This window comes from Mesoplodon mirus, assembly GCF_964341445.2.
Source record: "Mesoplodon mirus genome assembly, chromosome: 1".
Lineage (NCBI taxonomy): Eukaryota > Metazoa > Chordata > Mammalia > Artiodactyla > Ziphiidae > Mesoplodon > Mesoplodon mirus.
In genome coordinates, this window is record NC_138976.1 from 5,227,321 (window position 1) to 5,255,299 (window position 27,979).

General features: G+C 52.1%; 1 protein-coding gene across 2 annotated transcripts; it reads right to left on the bottom strand.

Moving 5' to 3' along the window:
- Positions 1-14,478: 14,478 nt before the first annotated feature.
- PLPP7 (phospholipid phosphatase 7 (inactive)) lies at positions 14,479-27,856 on the bottom strand. 2 transcript variants are annotated; one of them, XM_082622480.1, is made up of 2 exons: positions 18,274-18,592; positions 14,479-15,933 (listed from the first exon to the last, which is right to left on the bottom strand). In XM_082622480.1, exons 1-2 carry the CDS (start codon positions 18,527-18,529, stop codon positions 15,569-15,571), a joined length of 621 nt encoding a protein of 206 aa, XP_082478606.1. In that variant the 5' UTR covers positions 18,530-18,592; the 3' UTR covers positions 14,479-15,568. The 2 variants fall into 2 exon arrangements, with proteins under 2 accessions (XP_082478606.1, XP_082478607.1); XM_082622481.1 differs by lacking the exon at positions 18,274-18,592 and adding an exon at positions 27,247-27,856 and having other exon boundaries at positions 14,482-15,933.
- Positions 27,857-27,979: the final 123 nt, after the last annotated feature.

A 27,979-nucleotide genomic window follows, 5' to 3' on the forward strand; every position in this document is an offset into this window, starting at 1 on the left:
TTAACTGATTAAAGGAGGAAAAACTACAGGATTATCTTAATAGATGCTGAAGAAGTATTTTAAAAAGTTCAACATAAATTTGTGATAGACACTTCTCAGTAATTCAGAAGTAGAAGGGAACTTCCTTGGCTTGATAAATGGGGAAACATTAGCAGCATTCCCTCTGAGGTTAGAACTAAGAGATGTTATGTTTCCCATTATTGCTTTTGTGTTAACAGTGAGCACTGGAAATCCTCCCCTAACTATAAGACTATAAGAAATAAACTTTAAAAACACAAGGATTGGGAAAGAGAAAACAAAACACATTATTTCAGATATGCTCAACGACATAGAAAGCCAAAAAGGAGAGTTTAGCAAGATACCTAGATACAAGAACAATACACGAAAGTTAACTACATTTCTAGATACCAGGACCAAGCAATCGGAAAATGTACTTTAAAAAAGGGGGTGGGGCCAGTCTGAAGAGTGTGAACATTTTAAGTAGCTATAAGAATAAGTCTAAAATTTCATTAGTCTAATATTTCATTAGCGGTAAGAATTAGGCAGAAAATTATACTAGTTCATGAAAAGAAGTTAAAGAAGACTAAAAGAAAAGGACAGATAACCCATGCTTAAGGACAGGAGGGCCAGATAGCATAAAAATGACAGTTCTCGGGCTTCCCTGGTGGCGCAGTGGTTGGGAGTCTTCCTGCCAATGCAGGGGATGTGGGTTCGTGCCCCAGTCCGGGAGGATCCCACATGCCGCGGAGCGGCTGGGCCCGTGAGCCATGGCCGCTGAGCCTGCGCGTCCGGAGGCTGTGCTCTGCCATGGGAGAGGCCACAGCAGTGAGAGGCCCGCGTACCACAAAAAAAAAAAAAAAAAAAAAAGACAGTTCTCCACAAATTGATCTATAGACTCAATGCAATTCCAATCACAGTCTCAATGGGGTTTTTGTAGAATTTGACCAGTGATTCCAAAGTTTATATGACAGAGCAAAGGATCATGGTACTCCAGGAGAGGAGGAATACAAATGGGAATTTGCCCCATCTGATATCAGGATGTATGAAGCTATGACACTTGGGCAGCAATAAATTAATCAACGGAAAAGAATAGAGAGCCCAGAAACAAACCCTCCCATGTATGAAACTCTGACATATAACAGAGGTGGCATGGCAGATCAGTAAGGAAAGGAGTTCTGATCATTTAAATGGAAAAGGGAAAGGTGGTTATCTAGATGGAAAAAAGAAAAAGAAATGGAATTCCTCCTTCACAAAATACAAAACAATCAAGTCCATACGGATTAAGGACTTAAATGTCCAAGGTAAAACTTTAAAAAAATTATAGAAGATGTACATGAGTTTCTTTCTAACCCTGTGATAGGAAAGAATTTGTTAAATAAGACCAAAAAAAGCACTAACCATGAAATAAAATAATCATCCATTTTTATATTAAAATTAGAATATCTCTTCATCAAATGACAGAATAAAGGAAGTAAAATGACAAGGGGCTCAACCTTGAAGATATTTTAAATATGGGTAATTGACAAAGGCTTATTATCCAGCATATAGAAGAACACTTAGAAATACATAAGAAAAGGGAAGAAAAAAAACAATAGAGAAATGGGAAAGAAACGTGAACAGGTGTTTCACAGAAGAGGCAACAAAAACAGTCAATAAACGTGAAGAGGTGTTCACCTTAGGATCAGGGAAATGCACCCCAAGACTAAATGAGTTACCACTCACACCCATTCCATTGCAAAGACCAAGAAGTCTGACCATGCCAAGTGCTGGAAAGAACACAGATCAACCAGATCTGATTGGCGGTACGAACATCAGTTGACCAACCGTTTTGGAGTGTGGTTTGGCAATATCCTGTAGGGTTGATTGTTTTTGACCCAGCAAGTTCACTTTCAGATGGCCTTGAACTATTTGATTCACCTGAAGACTTGTGAGAAACTCTTGGTTTGCCTGAGGGCTTGTATAAGAATGTCAGTAGTAGCGCCAGCAACATCATTGAAAAGCTGAACACAACCCTAAATGCTCACTGAAAAGAGGAAGCACTGGGAACTCCCTGGCAGTCCAGTGATCAGGATTCGGCGCTTTCACTGCTGTGGCCCCGGGGTTCAATCCCTGGTCGGGGAAATAAGATCACTGCAAGCCATGCAGCGTGGTCAAAAAACCAAAAAAAAAGAAGGTATAAATAAATGGGAGCTTATTCACATGATCGAATATTATACAGCCATGAAAATTGAATAAGCGCAGCTATAGGCAATAACAAGGATGGCTCCTGTTATCATAACATTGAATGGTATTTTTATAAAGTGCAATCAAATCTCAAAATACATTGTTTGGGCCTATAATAAATGATAATGCTCATTTTTTTTAAGGCAAAGGAATGATAAACACAAAATTCAGGATATGGGGAGGAGCACATAAAAATAAATATATAGGGTCATGTTCTACTTGTTGATTTTACCGGTGGTTTCATAGGTGTTCATTATTATTAAAAATAAGTACTTGTTAATTGAGGTATGGTTAATTTACAATATTACATTAGCTTCAGGTTTAAAACACAGTGATTCAAAATTTTTATAGATAATACTCCATTTAAAGTTATTATAAAGTATTGGCTATATTCTGTGTGCTGTAGAATATATCCTTGTAGCTTATTTATTTTATACACAGTAGGTTATACTCTTAATCCCCTATACTTGTCCTGCCCCTCCCCTCTCCCCTCTCTCCACTGGTAACCACTACTTTATTCTCTACATCTGTGAGTCTGTTTCTGTTTTGTTATATTTGTTTGTTTGTTTTATTTCTTAGATTCCACACATAAGTGATAACATACAGTGTTTGTCTTTTTCTTATTTCACAAAGCATAATACCTTCTAGGTCCATCCAAGTTGTTGCAAATGGTAACATTTCAGTCTTTTTTACTGTTGAGTAATATTCTCTTGTACATATATAGCATGACTTCTTTATCCATTCATCTGATGGCTACATAGGTTGATGTGTCCATCAGATGAACGGATAAATGTTGATGGACACTTCGGTTGCTTCCACATCTTGGCTATTGTAAATAATGCTACCGTGAACCTTGGGGTGCATGTACCTTTTTGAACTGAATTGGTGTTTTCCCAGGAGTGGAATTGCTAGATTATACGACAGTTCTATTTTTAGTTTTTTGAGGAACCTCCATATTGTACAGTTCCACAATAGCTGTACCCATTTACATTCCCACCAGCAGTGTACGAGGGTTCCCTTTTCTCCACATCCTCACCAACATTTGTTATTTGTGGTCTTTTTGATAATAGCTATTTTGACAGGTGCAAGGTGATAGCTCATTGTGGGTTTGATTTGCATTTCTCTGATGATTAGTGATGTTGAGCATCTTTTCTTGTGCCTGTTGGCCATCTGTATATCTTCTTTGGAAAAATGTCTATTCAGTTCTTCTGAGCATTAAAAATAAGTACATTTTTAACAAAAGCAAATACAAAAGCATCAAGCCTCAATAATTAGAGTTGTTATGATTAAACCAATTCTGGGCCTCTGAGATTCCTTAATAAGAAATGCAGCTCACCTGCCTGACTCTGGGACATTCCCTTTGTGAGCCTAGCAGGTAGGACAATAGTACCCAGCTTAGAGGGTTTTGGCAGGGGTCAGCAGAGCTGACCAGCAGAGCTGGTGGGCTCTTATTGGTGGAAGCTATTTTTATTATGCTTCCCCATAATAAGCCTGACTTGGAGACTGGGGCAGAGGGGGAAACTGGCTTTCCCTTGTTCCCTGGGGAGGGGCTGTGGGATGAGGAATAGGTCTGGTCTCCTATGAGCCTGCTCAGCCCTACCCTGTTTAAAGTGAACACCCTACATTCCCATGACTATTTTCCTAGAGCCTCCTGCCTGCACCCAGCTCTGTTGGTCACGAGTAACAGAAACTCAGTTCCAACCAGTTGCAGCCCAAAAGAGATTGATCTGCCTAGAATCTGTGATAAAAAAAAAAAAAACCCCAAGGGCTCCCCTGGTGGCGCAGTGGTTGAGAGTCCGCCTGCCGATGCAGGGGACACGGGTTCGTGCCCTGGTCCGGGAAGATCCCACGTGCCGCGGAGCGGCTGGGCCCGTGAGCCATGGCCGCTGAGCCTGCGCATCCGGAGCCTGTGCTCTGCAACGGGAGAGGCCACAACAGTGAGAGGCCCGCATACCGCAAACAAAACAAAACAAAACAAAACAAAAAAACCCCCCAAAACTCCCTACAAACAAAAGTCCAGGACCAGATGGCTTCACAGGCGAATTTGCCAAACATACAAAGAAGTACTTATACTGATCCTTCTCAAACTCTTTCAAAAGATTGAAGAGGAGGGAATATTCCCAAAGACATTCTATGAAGCCATCAGCACCCTGATACTAAAACCAGACAAAGACACCACCAAAAAGAAAATTACAGACCAATAACTTTAATGAATATAGATGTAAAAATTCTCAACAAATATTAGCAAATCGAACCCAACAACACATTAAAAAGACCACACACCACGACGAAGTGGGATTCATCCCAAGTTCACAAGGATGATTCAACACATGCTAATCAATCAGTGTGACACACCACATCAACAAAAGATAAAAATCACATGATCATCTCAATAGATGCAGAAAAAGCATTTGATAAAATTCAACATCCATTCATGATAAAAACTCTTACCAAAGTGGGTATAGAGGGAACATATCTCAACATAATAAAAGCTATTTATGACAAACCTACAGCCAATGTAATACTCAATGGTGAAAAGCTGAACGCCTTCTTGCTAAAATCTGGAACAAGACAAGGATGCCCACTCTCACCACTTCTATTCAGCATAGTATTGGAAGGCCTAGCTACAGCAAATCAGACTAGAAAAAGAAATAAAAGTTTTCTAAACTGGAAGGGAAGAGGTAAAATTGTCATTATGTGCAGATGACATGATACTATATATAGAAAACCCTAAAGACTCTACACAAAAACTACTAGAACTGATAAACGAATTCAGCAAGGTAGCAGGATACAAAATTAACATACAGAAATCGGTTGAGTTTCTTTACGCTAATGATGAAATATCAGAAAGGGAATGTAAAAAAAACAATCTCTTTTAAAATCACAGCCAAAAAAGTAAATAGTTAGGAATAAACCTAACCAAGGAGGTTAAAGACATATGCTGAGGACTATAAATCATTAATAAAGGAAATTGAAGAGACTTGATCTGCTTACCCACTTGAGATGTCCAAGAGTTATGTCCAAGGATGGAGACTCTGGGGCAGCCGATTCTCAAAGCAACCCTGTTCCCCCCATTTTAGAGATGCCAGAACTGAGGATCTGAGCCATCAAGAGACTTGCCCAGGGCTTCCCTGGTGGCACAATGGTTGAGAGTCCGCCTGCCGATGCAGGCGACACGGGTTCGTGCCCCAGTCCGGGAAGATCCCACATGCCGCGGAGCGGCTGGGCCCGTGAGCCATGGCCGCTGAGCCTGCGCGTCCGGAGCCTGTGCTCCGCAACGGGAGAGGCCACAACAGTGAGAGGCCCGCGTACCGCAAAAAAAAAAAAAAAAAGAGAGACTTGCCCAAAGTCGCGCAGACACTGGTGGGAAGTCAGTGCTGCAGCCCAGTCCTGCTGACCCAAAGCTGGTGCTTAGGTTCACTTGCAGGAGCAAACACGACTGAATAGCCCAGCGCCTCTGGCAGTAGCACGTCTTCCACAAGCAGGATACACACAAACCAGTTTCCGGGGGCGATCCTTCCCTCCTTCTCATGCACAGTGGGGCCGGTAGAGTTAGGTGCCCAGATCTTCTCAAACCTGCCTGGACTAAAGGCTCAGAGGCTCAGGCTGTGCCTGAGATGGACGCCATTGGCTTTTCCAGCTGAGGGTCCTGGAGGTCAGGATTGATGGTTCTCAACTTTGCCTGTAGTGCAATCACCTTGGGAGCTTGAAAAAAAATTACCCTCTGGAGACCACACCCCAGACCAATTACATCCAACCCTCTGCAGCTGGGACCTGGGCTTCCTTATTTTTTTAATAACCGGAAAGCCTGTGCTCTGCCCTGTTCTCCTCGTTCGAGGAGAAGCCACCTTCCTCCAGGGACTTCTACTTTTGTTCACCAGTGTGACCTCGCTCTCAGCGTGGCAGGCTGCTGACCTGCCCAGGTGAGGGCCCTTTAACACACTTTAGACTCCTTAACAAGGGAAGGGCATGTGACTGGGGTGGGCAATTCACAAGGAACAAATACAAACGGTTAACAAGCTTAAGAGAAAAGGTTTAGTCTTTGTATGAGTTTGCCAGGGCTGCCATCACAAGATGCCACAGACCGGGTGCCTTAAAGAACAGAATTTTTGCTTTCTCACCGATCTGGAGGCCGGAAGTGTAAGATCAAGGTGTCAGCAGGTTTGGTTTCTCCTGAGGCCTCACTCCTCGGCTTGCACGTGGCCTGTGTGTGCGTGCCTCGCTTATAAGGACACCCGTCATATAGGACTAGGGCCCGCCCTAAGTACCTCATTTTAACTTAATCACATGTTAAAAGGTCCTATTTGCAAATACAGTCACATTCTGAGGTCCTGGGAGTTAGGGTTTCAACACATGAATTTGGGGTAGGGGACACAATTCAGCCTATAGCAGTTTCCTTAGCACAGTGATTGTGAGAGGCAAAAAGAGAACAAGGGAATATAAACTTTTACAATCAGATTGACATGGTTATAAAGGTAGAGAACTCTTTGTGTGATCACTTTCTTACCCTACTAGAGAAAGAGTCAGTTGGTGAAACTTTTCTGGTGATCTGTTTGGTAATATCAAAAACCTTTTAAAGAATTATACACACACACACACTGCTGGGTCTAGCAATTCCACTGCCAGAAATTCAACACAAAATAAAGCAGCTGTTCTGTTCAGAGAGGTACAGAGAAGGGTTATACCTGCATTACTCATATTTGCAGAAGATCTGGGGTCCACTTCAATACCCACTAGGAAGAGTTATGATGAAAAAACAGATACCAAGTGTGGGCGAGGATGGGGGAGAAACAAGAACCCTCGTACACTGCTGGTGGGAATGTGAGATGGCACAGCTACTGTGGAAAACACTTTGGTAGTTTCTCCAAAAATCACACATAGAATTACCAATGACCCAGCAGTTCCACTCTGAGGCACATGCCAAAAGGAACTGAAGACAGGATCTCAGCAAATAACCTGCACACAAATGTTCACTGCAGCGTTGTCGACAACAGCCAAAAGAGGCAGACAACACAGATGTCCATCCATCAAGGGAGGAATGGATTGCCGAATTGTGGTCTATCCACACGATGGGATATTATTCAGTCATAAAAAGGAACGAAGTACAGATACCTGCTACAACATGAATGAACCTCGAAGACATTACACTAATTGAAAGAAGCCAGACACAAGAAGTCACAAAGTCTATGATTCCATTCACAAGAAACGTCCAGAATAAGCAAGTCCATAGAGACAGAGAGCAGACTGATGTCTTCTAGGAGCTGGGGGAAGGGAGGACGGGGACCAGTTGCTTGATGGGTCCTGGATTTCCTTTTGGATGATGAAAATATTTTGGAACTAGAGGTAGTGGTTGCACAACCCTGCAAATGGGCTAAATGCCACTGAATTGTACACTTTATTTTTTTGGCTGCACCGGGTCTTAGTTGCAGCACACAGGATCTTCGTTGAGGCATGCGGGATCTCTCGTTGTGGTGTGCAGGCTTCTCTCTAATTGTGGCACACGGTTTTTCTCTTCTCTTCTCTAGGTGTGGCGTGCGGGTTCCAGAGCACGTGGGCTCTGGAGTTTGCAGCACACGAACTCTAGTTCAGGGGCGTGAGCTCAGTAGTTGTGGCACGTGGGCTCAGTTGCCCAGCGGCAGGTGGGATCTTAGTTCCCCGACCAGGGATTGAGCCCGCATCCCCTGCATTGCAAGGCAGATTCTCTACCACTGGACCACCAGGGAAGTCCCCTGTACACTTTAAATCGGTTAATTTTATGTTATGTGAATTGCACTGCAATTAAAAACAAACAAACAAACTGGTAGCAATCTAAATACCAAATAAGAGTCTCTTCCATACAAGGAATCACTTGAGGCTGCTATCAGTCAAGATGGAGATGTTGAATTATTGGTGCAGGAAGATGTTCACAATATGTTAATAAATGATAAAAGCAGGTCACAAAACTATGGCGTATAATGGCTTTTTTGTCAAAATACGTCTCTTTTTATGAACTCGAAGAAAAACGTCTGCAAGGAATAAGCAAAAGATGTTTGCTTTTGGTTTTCCTGTATTTGTCATGAAATAATGAAAGTGTCTTCTTATGTAACCAAAAAACATGATAACCAGATACTTCCTTAAAGAAATTCATCCTGTTCTCTGCGAGACTCTCAGGGGACTCATCACACATCTGTTGGCCCAGGGCTCAGGACTAGAATTCCTCTCTTGCGAGGGAGGAGGCGGGGAGGCTGCCCAGGTCACGTGTGGAGGGGCAGGTCTGTGTCTTCCCCCAGGACCCCCTCTCCCTAAGCTAAGCCCCTCCTAGGACCTTGCTGGTCCCTGTCCCTCTACAAAACTTTCTGGAAGGATTTAAGCTGAAGAATCAGGATTTCAAGACACACTTGCCCTGACTTGTCCCCCAGCAGTAGAAGCAGCACCGGATGGGGGTGAGGCCAAGCTGGCCTCGGGGGCTCAGATTGCATCTCTGACCCCAGCTGGATGTCCCTCCTTGAGGCCCAGCCCCAGGCTTCGGGTCGGGGTGGGGTTTCCCAGGGCTTGGCCGCTGCCTGCCACATCTCACGGCTGGGCTGTTGGTGAGAGGAGCTTTCCCAGGGTCCCAGCAAGCCCCCCACTCCTGCTGGAAGCCCTTCCTTTTCCCACCAGCAAGCTGAGTCCTGGGCCAGGCTGTTGAAAGCCGTAACTGGGGGCCTGGAGCTGCGCTGTGGCCAGAGGAGCAGCTGTGGCTCTAATTACCAGATCAAGAGAAGGTCTTAGAAATTCTCCCAGGGAAACAGCATGTCCTGGGCTGGGCCTCATGATGATTTCATGAATTTGTGTCTCTGTGTGTGTGCGTGTGCGTGTGTGTGTGTACGAATGTATACATGTTATGGTTGCCAGATAAAATACAGACATCTGGTTAAATGTGAATGTCAGATAAATGAACAGTTTTTTAGTATAAGCAAAGATTGCATCCTGTATTATTTTTATTTTCTGAATCTGTCAAGCCTGATACCTGTAAACATGGGCTTGCAGAGAACTTGCAAGTGTCTAAGTGTGTACACTGTGCAAGAACACACACGTGTGTGTATAAACGTAGGCAAGGCCAGGTGTGTACGTAGACACCAAGGTGTGTGCACACCAGAACGCAGGTGTAGAGATTTCACTGTGTGTGAGCAGTGTATGGCTGTGAAAACTTTGGTATGTTGTGAGTGTATAAAAGTATCTGTGTGCAGAGATGATCATGTACGTGGTTCCACGTTTGCATCTACGTGTGTGTACACCAAAGCACATGAAGTGTCGGATGTGGAAGTGTTCACATACATGCACGTTACAGGACGTTAAAGCTGGAAGGAAGCTTGGAGATCTCGTGCACTTACTTGTAAATGTGAGAACACGGAGGCCAGCCAGCCAGACCGCCTGTGTGTGTGCATGCACGCGAGTGTGCCCGAGCTCTGGGGCTGGTGGGGAGCACGGGAAGGCTGACTGTCACCTCGTGCCAGGCACTGCGGTCCACAGTCACCACAGCAGCCTTCTTCTTCTGAGGTCCACTTCCCAAGGGGAAGTTCAGGTGGAGAGTGGCCAGAGCCCCAGCCTCGCCCGCCTGCCTGGCAGACACGTGTGCCTGCACGTGGGTTACGTAAACGCTGGGGCCCAGAGCTGCAGCCAGATGTTCTGTCTCCTCCTGGAGCCAGATGGCAGCTGATCTGGGAGTTTCTGCATTTTTCTAGCTCCTGCCGTCCCCTTCTCCTGCCCTTTCTGGACTTTCCCCCAGGCAGGGCAGGGGCTGGGGACACAGGGACCTTGAACTGGACCAATTGCCTCATCTGGGAAGTGGCTTCCCCCAGGCAGGGGCTCGGTGATGGTGTCTTGGTAGATGCCCATGCCCCCAGGGCAGCTCTTAGCTCAGTGGTCTTCCTACGTCGCCCAGAAGCAGCCTGGCGTGGCTGCCCCAGAGCAGACCTGCCCCCAACCCACCTGGCCTGTGTTCCATTCTCCCCCGAGCTTCCCTCTTCCAGGTGACAGGTGATAGCCAGCTGACCTAATAAACCCACGTATTAGTTTCCCAGGGCTCTCACCATGAGGGACCACAGACTGGGTGCCTTTAACAACAGAAACGTATTTCCTCACTGTTCTGGAAGCCGGAAGTCCGAGATGGAGGCCTCTCTCCTCGGCTCGCAGAGGGCCGTCCTCTCCCTGTGTCTGCTCGTGGTTATCCCTCTGTGTGTCTGTGTCCAGCTTTGCTTCTTATAAGGACACCCGTGCTATTGGATTAGGGCCCACCCTAATGACCTCACTTTAACTTAATTGCCTCTTTAAAGGTCCTATCTTCAAATACAGTCACATTCTGAGGTCCTGGGGGTTGAGGTTTCGATATATGAATGTTTTGGTGGGGGTGAGGGCACAACGCAGCCGGTTAGCACCCACGGTAGTGCGTTCTTGGGAGCGGGCTTCTCCCACCCCAGCTGCACCAGCGCCAGGCAATGGCTGTTGGGGGTCTTCAGAACCCCAATTTCCTGCTTTTTATTTTGACAACTGAGAACTTTACTGGGGGCCAAAGAGAGACGCTACAAAGATGCAGAGCCAGGTCAGAGGTGACCTCCTCAGCCCTGAGCCCCAGCTCTGTGGGAAGGATGGTTTGGACAGCATGGAGGGGAAACGTGACAGCTCAGGGTGGGAGGGGTCGGTTCACACCCCCTTTGCCCACCCATAGCCTGAAGCCAGGGAGCCTGGGGTTTGGGGGGTTCAGGGCAGGCTCCATAGTGCCTGGGGCACTTGGTGTGGCCCTGATACCCTTCCTGGGCCTCAGTGTCTCCATCTGTGAAAAGAGGCTGCTGGGCCCACCATGACCTGGGTAGGTGCCCATCTCCAGGTTCCAGTCCCCACTGACCCCTGCCCATCCAAGCCCCGAAGCATCCTGTCCTGTCCCCAAGTGCCCAGTGGGGACTCACGGTCCTTTGGGGGTATGTGTGGCCCGAGCAGCTCTGTCTTCCTTTCTCAACCCTTCTGTGTGCCGGGCCCAGGGCTGGGTGCTCTGGATGCTCTAGCTTTAATCCTCACACCTGTGCAAGGTAAGCATCATCCCCATTTTACATAGGGGGAAACTGAGGCTCAGAAGGGTTCAGCGACTTGTCAGTGCCGGAATTTGAACCTGGGGGTCTGACTCCCATGTGTGTGCTCTTCCCTCGAGACCACCCTGCTCAAACCGCCCCCCAGCCTGTCCCTGAGCCCCCTCGGCCCTCCAACCATGTGACCTCGACAGAGGAAACGCAGGTAGGCTTCTGTGTTCTGGGAAGTGATCGCACTGGCCATGGCAGCTGGGGGTGGCGCCAGGAGGCAGGAGAGCACTGGGCAAGTTCAGGACCAACTCCAGGCTCCAGGAGGAGCAGGATGGGTTGGAGCAAGGAAGTGGGGGAGGACGCCTCACGTTGAGGGAGAGCTTTGGGGGCTACTCAGGGGCTGGGGGGGGGGCCTTGTTCCCACCATACCCAACATCCGGTCCAGGTGGGACCCACAGAGTCCGGCCGAGGTGGACCTCAGACAACACAGGCTGCCGTCCAGCACAGTGGGATTGGACTCTGTTAAAAAAAGAAAAAAGCCAACCCACCCCTGTGCCTGCCGCTTCACCAGTCCAGCCTCCCTCCAAGGTTGGTGGGTGCCCTGTGTTTCTGTTTTCCAGAGGGTTCTCTGCTCTGAGGCCACTGCAGCCTGGGTTCCAGTCCTGACTCTGCCATATCCTACCTGAGTGACCTTGGAGAAATGACCTTTGCTCTCTGAGCCTCAGTCTCCTCACCTGTAAAATAGGGGCAAGGTTGTCATGCGGATTCAGCGAGGTGAGGCAGGTGGGGGGCTTAGGAGGTCGTAACCTCCGCAGCCCACCCCCAACCCAAGTCATGAGTCCAGCATCAGTTCCACGGAGAGGCTGGTCTCTGAGAGGTCAGGAATGATAGACAGAAACCGGGGGGTAAAAAAAGAGATAATACGGATTCTATACAAACCCCTTCAGAAAAACAGAAGAGGCCAGCTTTACCCTGAGAACCGAAGTGGACACAGACGAATCGAGGAAACAACACAAACATCCCCCACGGATAGAGACGCAAAGATCCTTCACAAAACCTTTATCCAACGCAAAGCAGTGATATTTAGAAAAGGCAGTGCATCTCGACCACTTGGGGTTTACCCCAGGTACGCAGAATAGGTTTACCATTGAGAACCAAATATAATTCACCATAAAACAGTGGGAGTGGCTGTTGGCTTCGATCACCAAAGCACATTAACTATGTCGGAGGGAGCGCACACACTCCGCGTCTCTGGTTCCATCACTGGGGCCGTCTCGGCTGTCATCCCACCTCCCGCCACCTGCCCGCCTCCGCCCAGGGTCTCTCCAGGAACCGGTGTGACGGCGAGTTCCTCCCTCCCTCCCTCCCTCCCTCCCAGGCTCTGCTCTTGAGGGCTCCCCCAGGGGGTCCGTCCTGGACGGCAGGGTGGACCCTGCGCCAGGTGCCCAGGTAGGGAGCACCCGAGTCATACATGACCCTACAGGGACCACTGTCGTCCCTGTCTGACAGATTAGGACACCAGGCTTGGAGAGGGCATGTGACTGCTGTGTCAGTGCTGGCGCTGAGCCCAGGGCTCCAGCGCCTGGTGTTGCTGACACCTCACAGGACAGGATGCCGACCGCCTCTCCAGGGAGACTTTTCTCCTTATCGGTTGTTAGGCACTTGGATTCCACTGCCCACCCTGAGCTTAGGGGGTCTGCTGAGAGCCCTCCATTCTTCAGAAACCCCTTCCTCATCTTAAAGACTCCAAAGACCACCATCCACCCCTGCAGAGACAGAGGCCCTGGGGACCCGCTGGGGATGTGGGCCTGGGAGGGCAGCAGCCCGTCCCCAGCCCAAAGCTGGAGCCGGATTCGCCCCGGGTGACGGGTTCCTGGATTCCCGAGGGTGGGGGTGAGGAGCGAAGCAAGACACCCTCACGCCTCCTGCTCAGCAGCTCATGGACGCGCCGCCCAGGAGCATCTACAGGAACAGGCAGAATGTATTCTGAAGACTCTGGAACCAGCCAGTGTTCAAGATTGGAGGTTGGGGGGTCTTCATTGTGGTGGCCCAGCCGGGTGTGGCATCCCCGAGCTCCTTTAGGGGAAAGACAAGGTGCAGATCTCCTGCACCCCCAGCAGGGCTGGACGCAAAGGAGGCTCCAGAGAGAAGCCTTGGGAGGGCGAGCAGGGGCGGCTTGGGTCCTACCTGCAGGGGCGTCGGTCTTGGGGGACCGTGACCCCCAAGGGGAAGGAGGGGAAGGTATTCAGGCCTGGGGGCTGGGCCTGCGGAGGGCTCTGGGCCCAGGAGATCCGATGCCCTTCATCATCAGCAGCTGGACCCTCGGATGGGACTGCGCTATACCCTGTCCTGTCCCAGTGGGGCGGCTGGGAGAGGAAGTTGTCTTTCCCCTCAAAGGATCCTGCGTGTTACGGGTTGAACTGTGTCCCCGCAGAAGATGTTGGAGTCCTCGCTCCCAGTATCTATGGACGTGACCTTGTTTGGAAAGATCCTTTGCAGATGTGACTAAGATGTTAAGATAAGGTCATTCTGCATAGGGTGGGTCCCAGGGTGGGACTTCCCTGGTGGTCGAGTGGTTAAGACTCCGTGCTCCCAGTGCAGGCGGCATGGGTTCGATCCCTGGTGGGGAACTAAGATCTCACATGCTGCACAGTGTAGCCAAAAAAAAAAAAAAAAAAGAGGAGGAGACAGACACAGACACAGACGCAGGCAGAATGCCCTGCGACGACAGAGGCAGAGGTTGGAGTGATGTGGCCACAGCCAGGATTGCCGGCCACCACCGGAAGCTGGACAAGGCAGGGAAGGATTCTATCCAGAGTCTCAGAGGCAGCGTGGCCCTGCAGACACCTTGAATTTGGACTTCTAACCTCCAGAACTGAGAGAGAACACATTTCTGTTGTTTTAAGCCACCCGGTTGGCTGTGGCTACTCCTTACGGTAGCCAGGAAACGAATCCACCCTCTGTCGGCGCTAATGTCTACCTCAACCTGGGTCCACTTGTCCTGGTAGCGACCACTTCCTTGGGGGCAGGGTCTGGGTCAGCGGGGAGTGAGAGGGTCTTGGCCCCCAGGGGAGAGCCCCTCAGCACCACAGTGAGGGCTTCCCAAATGGATCACGACCCAGGCCCTGGGCAGGGTGGCCAGTGCAGGGCCCAGGGATGGAGGGAGTCCCTTCAGGGACCTCAGGGAGAAGGGACCAGGCAGCCCGGAAAAGTCTAGGAGCCCATTGCCCCCTGACCACCTGACACCATGGTCTGACTGGGGGTAAAGAAATCACCCCCCACCCCCATGTTAAAAGGGACTCTCTCACCTGGAATCTTGCATCAAACGAGGAAAAAAGCCACACAGGAGAGGGCCTGTTTGCACATCGTCTGTATTGTCACATGAAGTGCATGTCCAGAACGGCTGACTTGGAAACGACCTATTAGGTCACACGGAGTCCGGCCCCTGGGGGCCAAAGCGGCACCGATGCCCGTGGGCCCTGGGCTTTCCACAGGCGGTGGCACAGACACCTGGTCTCCCCGGACTCTGGGGCCCAGTGCTGGGAGAGGCCAGCTCACGCCTCAGGCCCTTCCGCTCCTGGGCAGCATCTCCCAAAATGCGTCTGGGGAAATGCGGTTCCCTGGGGGGGTTAATAGCTGTTCCTTGAGAAAAGGGTTCTGTAGTCAAATACGTTTAGGAAGCATGGATTAAAACAAGATTCCATGGAAGCTCTTCTACAGGGCTTGGCCTTTACGACAATCCCAGCCCTCGTGAATGTCCAACAGAGTGTGTAGCATTTCCCAAAGTTATTTGACCACAAGACCATTTCTCTTCCCAAAGTGTCTTGTAGGCTGGTGTCTGGTGGGGCACCCCGTGGAAAGCACTGCCCTAAGCTATCGATGACCATTAATGGCAATGGCACCTGTGTTGGGTGGTGGGTTGTGGGCATTTCGCTGGGCGGTGTGCTGTGGTCAGGTGGGCACAGCCAGGAACTCAACAGTCATGATGGTGAAAGGACAAGATGAGACTCGGCCCCTCTCCCGCCATCCTGGTTCTCACCTGGTACCTCCAGAGCAGAAGCGCAGCAGGGCTATCCCCACGGCTGGGCCCCAGCCCGTCCACAGAGGGACTCAGAGTCCGACTGAAGGAGCAGGGGGCACCCCGCAGGATGGGAGGGACGTGCCAGTCACTGGTGGGCCCACCTGAGGTCACCAGCCTCCAACCAAGATTGGGGAGATGGGCTGGGGCTGCCTGGTCCCCCCTCCCCTGCCAGCCCCATGTCCTCCTGCTGCCCCTCGGGCCACCCCCGGCCCCGGAGCCGCAGATGAACGGCTCACCAGGCGGAGATGAGCATCTGGCAGGTGTTGGAGGACATCCAGACCAGTTCGACCAGGCGGAACTGGAAGTAGCCGATGACGAAGCCGGAGAGGACATCGGTGATGTGGTGGCGGCCGATCATGACCCGAGACAGGCCCACACAGAGGGCCCAAAGCACCAGCAAGACGCGCAGGGGCACCGCCAGCACCAGGTGGCTGAGGAAGAACTTGGACACCATGGCCGCGCGGCTGGCGTGTCCGGCGGGGAAGGCGTAGGTATCCATGGTGAGGTAGTCCAGGAGGCCGGGGCTCGTCTCAAACGGGCCACGCCGCTTGATGAGCTTCTGCACGCCAGCCACCGTCATGATGTCCAGGAGCAGGGCTGCGGGCAGGAGAGAGAGGCCCCGAAGGCCGTCAGCGCCGCCTCCTGCGTGCTCGCCCCCCACTGCGCCCTGGCTTCCTTCACTTGAACCACGCGGGCCTCCGAGCAGGTTCCCACCTCGGGGCCTTTGCTTGTGCTGTTCCCTCTACCTGGAGGGCCCTTCCCTGGGATATCCGGACAGATAAAAGTGCCGAATGAGAGAGTGGCGATCAGGCATTTTGTGGGCCACCGTGGGCCCGTCGGAGGACCTCATCCTGACAAATGGGGCCCTGGGCTGGTGGCTTTTCTCAAAGGACTTCACGGAAGCCCCCGCCAGTCCCAAGAACAGGCTGTTACCATCGCCATCTTTTTTAAGTTGAACTGAAATTCACGCAACACACAATTAACTATTTTTAAGTGTACAGTTCAGCGGCATTTAGTATATTCACAATGTTGTGCAACCGTCACCTCTATCCAGCTCCAAAAAGAAATCCAGTTCCCATCAAGCAGTTGGTCCCTGCCCTCCCTTCACCCAGCCCCTGGCAACCACCAGTCTGCTTTCTGTTTCTCTGGATTCGCCTATTCTAGACGTTTCATGTAAGTGGAATCATACAATATGTGACCTTTTGTGTCAGGCTTCTTTCACGTACCGTAATGTTTTGGAGGCCTATCTATGTTGTAGCAGGTATCAAAACTTCATTCCTTTTTTATGGCTGACTATTATTCCATTGTCTGGACCTGCCACAATTTGTATATCCATTCACTGCTGATGGAATCTGGGTTGTCTGTATATTTTGGCTCTTGTGAATAATGCTGCTATGAATATTTGTGTACGAGTATTTGTGGAGAACCCATTTTCCGTTCTTTTGGGCACATCCCTACGGGTGGAATTGCTCCATCATGTGTTAACTATGTATAATTTTTTTTTCTTTTGGCTGCGCCTCGTGGCTTGCAGGATCTCAGTTCCCTGACCAGGAATTAATTGAATCTGGGCCCTCAGCCGTGAAAGCTCCATGTCTTAACCACTGGACCGCCAGGGAATTCCCTATGTAAAGTTTTTTGAGGAGCCACCAAACAGTTTTCCACGGCAGCTGTACCATATTGTCCTCATTTTACAGAAGACGAGACGAAGCCCAGGAGGTTGGAGCATCCCTGCCTGCTCCTCCTTCTTTCTGGATGTTTCCCTTTCCCTCCCTCTGACTTCTTCTCCGTCATTGCCAGGCCTCAGCCTAAATGTCACACCCCCAGCGAGGCCTTCCCTGCCCTCCGGACAACCCACGCTCTCCTCACGGCACTTACCCAGCCACAACGAAGGAACCCGTGGGGTGGTGAGAGGTTCGGGGTCAACCCCTCACTTCCTCCCCACCACCATCACTTCACAGAAGGGGGGTCAAGCCAAATCTATTCTGTTCGTAGGCGCATGCCCAGGGCCAGACACAGAACGGCAGTCTCCAAATGTTCGTTGAGTCGCTGGCCTGGGGTGCGGAGCCAGAGGGGCGGTCTCCTTTCCCATTTGGGGAGCTTGGGGGAGGCCTGGATCTCTGTCCGTCCTGCCTTCACCCCCCCCCCCCCGCTGTGTGGCCTTGGAGAGGCTGCTCTACCTCTCTGTGCCGTTAGACGAAGGCCCACGCCAAGGGCCCACGTTCATCCAGCTGATCACAGGGGCACCCGGTCAGCCAAAGTGGGGGCCTGCGAGTGCCACAGAGACCTGGGTGCGAGTCCCAGCCTTGGAGCCTCCTGACTGTGAACTTGGACAAGTCACCTAACTTCCCTCACCTGTAACAAGATATCCCAAACACCTGCCTCCCAGACGGGGTCTGACACGGTGCCTGCAGGGTGACTGACTATCCTGGGTTTGCCTGGGACACAGGGGTTGCTAGGACATAAGAAGTTCAGGGCTAAAAGAGGGAAGTCCCAGCAAACCAGACGAGGTGGTCCCCCCAGGAGGGCCAGAGAAGGGTGGAGGATTATCATCAAATGACAGCTCAGTGCAGCCTGGCTCTGGGAACTTTCCTGGAAACTTTACAGGAGATACAGAAATTGTTGGCCTGCAACCGCTGTTGTTCAGAAATGAAAACCCGCCCAAAAAAAAAACTTTGGGGAAAAAAATGACACGATAGATGTTCACTGTAGAAATTTTACAAAATAGAAGACAAAAATAAGATTTTAAATCACCTGTAATCCTGCCACCCAGAGGTAGCCACCTTTCCAGAACCTTCTCTCCATCTGTAGAGCATAGATTTAATAAAAGCTGTAACGTGCTCTACACACAACGTTCTGTAACCTGCTTTTGAAAGTTGCCAGGTCACACACCCCCAGACAGCCACGGCTGCAGCGTCCGAGGTGCCCTGGCTTCTTTACCTGACGGTCCCAGCGTTGCATGTCCAGACGGCTGCCGGGTTACACTGTGCTCCCTGGTCACTGCAGAACTCTCTTCCTGCCCTCTGCAGGGTTGCTGCTTGCAGTCTGGGCTCTCGGTTTGGGATTTGAAGCCCTGGCCTCCCCAGGGCCTGCCCCTCTCACTAGCCATAGGGCCTGCTGATGTGTGCCCACCCTGGGACCAGCCAGGGAAAAGGGCAGAAGCAGGAAGTGGTGGATGGAGAGGCTGCCAGGCCATGAGGGGAGGAGCCTAAGGGAGGGCGGGAACCTTGTTCCACACCCCGCCCCGTATTTCCCCGGCAACTGGTTCCCAGGAGCCAGGCCTCCCAGCCCGCATGCTGCTGACCCAGGTGGAGGCCAGGCCCAGGCTGGGAGCCATCTGGAGCTCGTTGGGGGGCAGGGGGGGGTGGTCACAGTCCCAGCAGGAGGGAGGGACCAACAGGGCAGGTGGGAGCTGGAGAGAGGCGGCTGCATCTGACCCCAGGGACCCTGACGCTGACGGAGCAGTGGAGGCAGGAGGCCAGGCTTTTGAAAGTTGCCCCTCCCTCACCTTGTGACAGGCTCTCTCCACCTGGGGAGGAGGCAGTTCACAGGTGGGGGGCTAAACTTGCAGGTTGCAGAGTCACAGGTGGGGTTCAAGTGCCGGTTCCTCTGCTCATTAAGAACAAGTCCCCTCACCTGTCAGAGCCTCCGTCTATGCACCTGTAACGGGGGTTATCACAGGACGACACGAGCTCCTTAGTGTCTGTGAAGTATTTAGAACAGCCTGGTATGTGGCGGTTGGTGCCGTAGCTGCTGTTTACTCCTAAGCCCCAGCCTGGCCTGACCCAGGTCAGCAACTTAAGGCTTTCAGACCCTGGAGGCTGGGTGTCATCAAGCAGGGGCGTTGGTGAGAGGGTTTCCTTCTCTGAGGTCTCACCAGGGTCAAAATGATGTGGCCCAAATTCCGAGACCCTCACCACCTAGAGGAAAGTCAGAGCATCCTGGGCCAGGGTCTGGAGGGGGCTAATGGGGACCAGGATCAGGCCCTAAGGTAGATCGAACCATGACACTAGCCACTGGGAGATGTGGGTCATCTATCTAATTGGTGACCAAGTTTCTCAGCGGAAAACCAGGGCTCAGCAAGTTGGCAAGTTCCTGCCGATTTAAATCTGCCTTCCCAGACAAGTGTAAACCACAGCAGAGGTGCCCAGAGAAAGCTGCTGGGTTCAGGAGGAAGGCGGCAGGGAGGGGCAGTATCGTGCCTCCATGGGCTGCCCAGGGGGGATGCCGTGCTCAGGACCTCGCTCCCACGTGGTGGCTGAAGGCAAGGCAGGCTTGTGCCTTGGCCTCCCCAGGTGTCCCAGTGCTCCTCGTGGGCTGTCAAGACCCACAGGCCAAGAACTGAGCAAGACCCACACCTTTCAAACTTTTTTAGCAGCAAAACATTTTTCCCCAGTGGAAGTATACACAGAGACTCAGTATATGAACAGATGAAAGAGGCAGCCCCGTGGCTGAAGCTGGGGGGAATGGGGGACCCTCCCCTGCCCCCTCGAGAGGCTTCTGGGGCTGGCTGCATGCCGTGATTTGAGAACCCCACATCTGGGCCTTTGGGAATCTGCTTTTTCTGGCTGGCTCCGTCCCTCGTGGCCATAATGAGGTGGGGACTGCCCCACTGCCCTGGGCCTCTCGGGACCATCGGGTCAGCCTGGCTGTCCAGCTGGCCCGGCCCAGCCTGGGCTTGGTTCATTCATTCACTTGAGCTGCAGGTCTTGGGCCTCGCTGGTTCCTGAGTATGGCAGGCGAGGGCCAGGCCTGGGGCTGGTGAACCGGGCTGGAAGGGTGCCAGGTGGCTTGGGCAGTGAGGGTGGGGAAGATGCGCCGTCGTTACACAGGGGCTCCTTTCAAGGTGTGGCACGCCCACAGCCTCTCCCCACATCACGCTGCTGCTGTCTGGTTCCGAGAGTTGGGTGTAGAGGAGGCCATGGGGGGACGGCTCTCCAGCAGAGCTGGTGGCCCCCGGGGCCTCGCCGCTCCACTCACAGCCCCTCCCACCACTCCCGCAGGCGGCTCGCACCCCCGCCAGCACCACGGCCATCCCTCGTGTGACTCTGATTCTGACACTGTCAGCGCATAATCTGGGGCCCAGAAATAGAAGCAAATGGCTCCGTCACTCAAGGCTCCATGAATTCCACTCACACGGCCTGTTGAGCTCCCTGACCTACATTCCCTCCTGGAATGGGAGGGGGGCAGGGGGCCCCTGTGGGGAAAGGTCCTCTTGGCAGCAAGTTCAGGGGCCAGAGTCAGGAGGGGCCGAAGCCACGCCACCTGCCCTGACTTGCTGTGTGACCCGGGCTGGTCACCTACCCTCCCTGGGCCTCAGGGCAGAGGCTGCACACCTGGGATCCAGGATCAGAGACGGCCTCAAGGTCGACTGCTTGTGAATTTCATGACCTTGGCATGTCCCTCCCGCTGAGCTTCCTCCCTTCGGTGATAAAATGGGGATCATCCCAGAAGCTACTCTGAGGGCCGCCTGGGCTGCAGGGCTGGGCCCCGTCACCTGTCACGCCTTCCCTCTCAATAATCTGCACTCTCCGCCCCTCTCACGGAGCGGGGGCTGAGATGCCTGAACCCTCCTTGCAGGAAGCACACCCATTCTCAAGGCCCTGCTGTGCTGCCTTGGTGCCCATTATTCTCTCTCAGCCTGGCTGGGGGGCTGCCGGGATGACCCCTCATGGCCCCTCACGCTCAGCTGCTTCCCCTGAGATGTGCTCCATGGGACCAGCTCGGCAGCAATAAGGTTGGGCTGGGGGTGGGGGAGGGGTAGCTATGGGCCCTGCAAAGAGCAAAGACAGAGCCCATACCTCTCACTGGCTGGGGCTGGGAGGAGGGGGTCCCAGCTCTTCTGGCCTCTGATCCCCCATTCCGGCCTCTGCGGGAGCTAGGGAACCAGCCCGGTAGTGCTGTGGGGTGCTGTATATCGGCCTAAACTTTCTAAAGGGCATCTGGCTTCAGACTCAGAAGTCTTTCTAACAAGGCCTCCCTTGACTCAGGCCTTCCATCTGTAAGACTATCTCCTTGGGAAGTAATTAGGGACGTGCCCCACATCAAGGATGTCCACTGCAGCGTTCTTGTAACACTGAAAACCCCAAACCAACCCAATGCCCTTGAGTCGGAGACAGATGGGAGAGACTGTGGTGGAGCGCTCTGGGGCCACTGCGAATGATGAAGCTGATGTGTATTTATAGCCACCGAAGGATAGCTATAGGGTTTAAGTGGGAAAGGCCAATGACCAGACTGGATTTACAGTAGGATGCCGTTTTTGTAAAATAAGATGTTAATGTGTTTATACGCAGAGAAAAAAGTCTGGAAGGCACCACGCTAAATGTTAACGGTGCTTCTAGCTGGGTGGGTTGATGAGGGCGATTTTTGGTGTCTTTCTGTAATTCTGCATTAAAATTTTTCTTACCATGAAGGTGCATGACTTGTGCACATTTAAAAAGAGTTATTTTGGGCTTCCTTGGTGGCGCAGTGGTTAAGAATCCGCCTGCCAGTGCAGGGGACACGGGTTCGAGCCCTGGTCCAGGAAGATCCCACATGCCACGGAGCAACTAAGCCCGTGCGTCACAACTATGGAGCCTGCGCTCTAGAGCCCGCAAGCCACAACTACTGAGCCTGTGTGCCACAACTATTGAAGCCCGTGCGCCTAGAGCCCGTGCTCCACAACAAGAGAAGCCACCGCAATGAGAAGCCCGCACACCGCGACTAAGAGTAGGCCCCGCTCACTGCACCTAGAGAAAGCCCAGGCGCAGCCACGAAGACCCAACACAGCCATAAATAAATAAATAAATAAATAAATAATTTTAAAAAGAGTTATTTTTAGAAAAAGACAAGTATTGCACGATTCTGCTTTTATGAGGTCCCTAAAGTAGGCAGATTCATAGAGACAGAAAGTAGATTAGAGGTTGCTAGGGGATGGGGAGGGGGGCTGAGGAGTTAGTGTTTAACGGGTGCAGAGTTTCAGCTGGGGAAGATGAAAGAAATTCTGGAGATAGATGGTGGGGACAATTGCACAACGATGTGAATGTACTTAATGCCACTGAACTGGACACTTAAAAATGGTGAATTTTATGTCATGTGTATTTTAGCCTGGAGGGACCATTTCGCTGAGCCCTGCTGAGAAGATGAGAAGTGAAGCTGGGGGAAGGGTGGAGAACGTCCTACCTCTGCGGGGCTGCACTGGTGTCTCCAGCAGGAGGCCTCCTGACCGTGAAGGTCTAGGATCAGAGTCTAAAGATCCAACAAATAGGGACAGGCTATGCAAACCTCCTGGAGGGCTTGTCACCTAAGCTGTGCCCAAGAGCAGGGGCCGGTGGGCTGGGATGGGAGAGCTGACAGAACAGATTATATGGAAGGTGGGTGAGCAGGGGCTGGGGGGGAGGGGATGCTGTGAGACGCTTGGGGTGGGTGGGGGCGGCGCTGCCAGGCTGAGGAAGCAGGTTCTGGTTTCTGAACCCCTCATGCTTGGTGTGAAGGGAGGAGTGGGGCCGAGATGGGAGGTACATAGCCCAGAAGGCCCAGTAGGGCCATGAGAATGAGACCAAGCTGGGCAAAACACCACAGGAGGTCATTTTAGAAGCATATGATATGTTAGTTTGGGCGCAGAGAAAAATCCAGAGGCCCGTGACCCAAACTGCAATGGAGGTTATTCCTGGGGAAAGGGCTTAAGGGAAACACTCACTTTTTTCATCACCTGTTGTCGTCTGAATTTTCCTTACCATGAGGATGTATAGTGAAAAGGTGCTCAACATCACTCATCACTAAGGAAGCACAAATCAAAACTACAATGAGATACCACTTTTCACACCCATTAGGATGGCTATTATATAAAAAGAAAAGCGCTGGCAAAGAACACTTGTGGAGAAATCGGAGCCCTTTTGCACCGCTGGTGGGAATGTAAAATGGTGTAGCTGCTGTGGAAAATAGTCTGGGGGTTCCTCAAAAAATTAAACATAGGATCCAGCAATTCCATCCTGGTTCTATACCCAAAAGAAGTGAGAGCGGGGACTTGAACAGATATTTGTACACCATGTTCAGAGGAGCATTATTCACAAGAGCCAGAAGGTAGATGATGGATAAACAAAATGTGGTCTGTCCATACCATGGAGTACTATTCAGCCTTAAAAAAGAAGGAAATGCTGACACCTGCTACAACATGGATGAACCTTGAGGACAGGCTGCTAAGTGAAATAAGTCAGACATTAAAAGACATATACTGTATAATGCTATTGATAAGAGGTCCCTAGACTCGTCAGATTCATAGAAACAGAAAGCAGAATGGTGGGTGCTGGGGGCTGTGGGGAGGGGGAGGAGGATTTAGTGTTTAATGGGAGCTGAGTTTCAGTTTGGGAAGATGGAGAAGTTCTGGCAATGTGAATGTACTTAGTGCTAGTATACACTTAAAAATGGTTAAAATGGTAAGTTTTATGTTATGTCTATTTAACCAAAAAAAAATGACATAGAAAAAAAAAGAATGTATAGTTTTTATAATCAGGGACATTTCAATAAAGATTCTTTTATAGATCATGGAAATAAGACATGGAAGCCATTTTCCACCAAGGACAGGCCCATGGGGGAACCAGGATGGGCTTGGTGAACAGGGATGGCCTGGGTCCCGTGTCACCTGGCCCCCTTTGGGATCATCAAGTCGGGTGTTGCAGGGGAAGGATAAAGGAGGGGATCAGGTCATCTCACAGGTGCCTAGAGCTTGGGGGGGACCTGGAGGGACCCTGGACCTGGGACTTCTTTTGATGCTGGCAATGGTGATGAGGATGGTGATGATCATTGATGCCCAAGCATCAACTGGCCTTCGTATGAGCCATGCACTTTCGTGTAATGCTTCAGGGAAGTGTCCCAGCAACCCACTAGACAGATGAGGAAAATGAGGCTCAGAGAGGCAAAGTCACTTGCCCCGGTTCCCATAGCTGGGCCAGAATTTGCACCCAGGTCCGGCCGACTCTGGAGCCAAGCTCGTGCCAGCTGCTAAGATCCCTTCTGGCTTTGACATTTCCAGAGTCTAGGCAGCACAGCACACCCTTGGGGAGGAACGCAGGGACCAGAGCAGAGAACTTCCTCCCGGCCCAGCTGGGACTCTTCCCAGGTCCAGTGTCTGGAGCTCCATTTCCCGAGGCTCCTGAGTTTTCCACTTTGGGGCCAAGGAGAGCCCAAGTGCCAATTGTATAGGGGAAGGGCTCTGCCCTCAGGACTCTGCTGGGCGCCCTGGTGCTCAGAGCAGGGCAGGCAGGACCAGGCAGGGCCCCCCTCATCCCTCAGGGCCCTGCAGCTTCCACATCTGCCTGCCACCCACTGTGCTAAGTGCTTTACCAGCTCCCCGTGAATCCCCACCACAGTCCTGAAGCCCCATGTACAGATCAGGAAACTGAAGCTCAGGGATGGGAACTGACTTGACCAGATGGAGTAAGGGTCAGAGTGAGGACCAGGACAAAGTCCATTCCAACCTCAGAGCTCCAGGATTGAAGGGCCCCCCAGGCCCCCAAAGACTAAAGAATAGACAGATCCGTGCAGTTTGTGCTCCACGGATGGTCTTTCTTCCCTGGGCAGAGAGTGGTGTGGGCAGCTCTTCTTGGTGGGTCAGGTCAGACCTGTGGGATTAACCCGCCTTGGTTATTTGCTGCAGTTTACTGGGTCCACATCCCCACAAAATGCCCCAGGCCCACGGACCACCCTGTCTGTTCTGAGCAGCTGCTCTGTGCCAGGCTCTTATCTCTCTGTCATGTCGGTACCTGGATGTGCCAGCAAAGGTGCTGGTAAAAGAGAAAACCCTTCCCAGATGCCTCCTTGCTACTCACAAGCTTCAGCGTGGATTGGGTGGTAAGCCCGACCTGCAGACGGATGGTGAGGGGGAGGACTTGGATTTGGTTCCCAGATCTACCACTTACGGGCATGTGGGGGTGGGCAAGTCCCTTGACCCCTCTGAGCCTCAGTTAACTCTGTAAAGTGGGTGTATTAATATTTACATTACATGGTCATTAAAAAGATTTTAAAATCATGAAATACAGGACATTCATGGCATAGTACTTGGTACATAGTGAAGCTCAATAAATGATGATTTTAAAAACTTAGAAATGACTGTCCTTCTTATTCAAGAAGGGAGGCACCTCGAACCTTGCTCTTCATCCTATGAAGCAAACTCCTTTGTGTCCACAGAATCTGGTTGCTGGAAAGAGCCGGAAGCCTCATCTTAACAAATTGTTAAGATGTTCAGAGTTGTTCCCAGCTCTAGTCCTGGCCCCACCAATGACTAGCTACATGGCTGTGGACAAATCATCTCCCTGTAGAAGTGATAATGTGGTTTATGCAAAACCGGGCACGTAGTAAGCGCTGAGCAAATTATGAACACAGCTTCACCACCTCCATCATCTCACGCGGAAGGAATGTGCAGACAGGGTCTAGGGAGCAGGGTTGAGAGGGAGGCTCAAGGATGCTTTCCCACCCCCATCTTGGGACACCTGACCCCCACCACAGTTTTCTTGAGCTACTGCTCTGTGTCAGGCTGCAGCGGGCACCGGGGAAACTGTGGGTAATGAGACCAGGGTTCTGACCCCCCCAAACACCCGGCCCAGCACCTGGGCCACCTTGCTCTGTCCCTCTGTCCCAAGCCCAGGGTGCGTTGCCTGAAAAGAGCACAGGCCTGGATGTCAGGTGCAAATCTTCAGACCTGGTGCAAATCTCCCGCTCTGAAGCTTTGGCCAGGTCGCTTTATTTACAGGAGCCTCAGTTTCCTAATCTGTAAAGCGGGAATGGTAATAACACCAGTCACATGGGACTGTTTATTTGGCCTAATAACAAGTAATGTATATCATTTAGGAATAAGAACAAGAAAACGTTGATGGTACCAGACCCAGCCATCTCCTGCACGAGCAACTGCTGTTCTCCCCTCCCGACATCCCACTCACAGAGTGTCCACCCCAGATGCTCTGAGACCTGAGTGGGGAGCCACACTGTACTGCAACTTCCCCTGGGATGGCAGTTCTCAGTGGCCCAACACACACCCCTTTGGAAGTGGAACCCCTTGTCAGTGTTTGCTTAGCCTGAGCCATTCCCCCCGCCCCCAACTTGTACCCCAAATCGTGGCTGTGCTGGGAAGGGCCAGGAGATCAACATGGCCCACCGTGGAGGGTGGCAGCAGAGGGTCCCCGAGCACCTGGGGGATCTGGAGGTGGCTGGAGGGTGGGCCGCATGGCGGCTGGGCACCACCTCCTGGATAGAGGAGAAGGTCTGCTTTCCACATGGCGCCCACGTGGCACTTGGCACAGCTCAACTGAAAGACGCTGGTGACAAAGACTTTGCAAAAACAAACCAAAGCTCACCAGGCCCTCCTCTCCTCCAGCGACTCACCCAGGGAAGCGGTAGGTAAGGACTTCAGGAGGCCACGAGCGGGTGGGAGCCCCAGACTGGACCCCTGCACCCCCAGGCCCTGTGGGAGGATCCTGGGCAGCTTGCAGGGTCCCTGAACCAAGCAGGGGGTTGATGGGAGCAGCTCACAAGTGCTGCCTGCAAGCAGCCTAGGAACTCAAGGACCCCAGCCTATGGGATGGGGTGTTACAGGGTTAGACACCTCACTGCAGAGTACCCGCCAGACTCCTGGCCACTTCCCTCGAGGCCACGGCCTCCAGCACCCCTGTTCAAGCTGCTCTTTCCCCAGAGCAGGGCCCTTCCTCAGAAGTTCCCACTGGGGCCCCGCATTCTCAAGGCCCTCACTTTGCAGGGGGCTGTCATCTGGGCATCCTCAGCTCTCTCTTCCCCAAGCCGGAGGCTTGCCTGTTTCTGGGGCACCCTCCCTGCCTAACCTCATTAAATTGTTCCAGTCGGTTTCTGAGGGCCCCGCTGGTCCTGCTGGGGTGGGCTCCCTCCCCGGGCCTGGCGGGGTGGGTGGTGGACGGCGGGCACACTCACCCAGAAGTAGGTTCATGAGCACCTCCTGGCCGGCCAGCGTGCTGCTCTTCACCAGGCAGAGGATGGTACCCCCGATCCAGGGGATGCCGTGGCCTGTGATGCCAATGAGCTTGACCATGGAGCGGGCGCTGGCCCAGGACGCAGCCCGGCCGGCGCACACCCCCAGGCGCTTGGACATGCAGATGTCAATGGCCAGCAGGGAGTTGAAGGCGATGCCCTTGAAGGAGGGGTTCAGCTGCATGCAGTCCTCCTCGGGCAGCTGCTGAGACTGGCGCCGCTCGCGGGCCCCATCGCATGAGGGCTGTGCCGAGGGGCCCGAGGCCTTCCTGCCCGAGCTGCGGGGCTCCGGCGCCCCCTTGGGGGGCTGGTTCAGGGACAGGAACTCGGCCCGGTTGAGGACGTTGTTGCGGTCCCGGGCCCGGGCCCGGCTCTGGGAGGCAGGCATGGTGACAATCACCCAGCGAGGGCCGGTGCCAGCCTGGCTGTAAAGGCCTTCTCTCCAAAGACGGAAGCCCGGAGCCTCCGCTGCTCCCGGCCTCCCCTCCTGCTCTGCGGCAGCTGTTAAATATAGAGTACGGGACTGCACATGGCTGTTTACCTCCGGCTGCCACCAGGCTCCCAGGGAATGTCAGTGCCAGCTGGGCAGCCAATCGAGCCCCCCAGTGCGGGCCAGCGCCAATGGAGCCACCCAGGAGGTGGACACGTCCACAGCTGCAGCCTGGCTGCCTCGGGC

What these genes read in the sequence shown, in the direction of transcription:
- PLPP7 (XM_082622481.1), bottom strand. Translation starts at nt 27,691, where the DNA reads ATGCCTGCCTCCCAGAGCCGGGCCCGGGCCCGGGACCGCAACAACGTC. An exon ending in GCTCATGAACCTACTTCTGG is followed by an intron (nt 15,934 to 27,246) that starts GTGAGTGTGCCC and finishes TCCTGCCCGCAG; the next exon opens with CCCTGCTCCTGGACATCATG.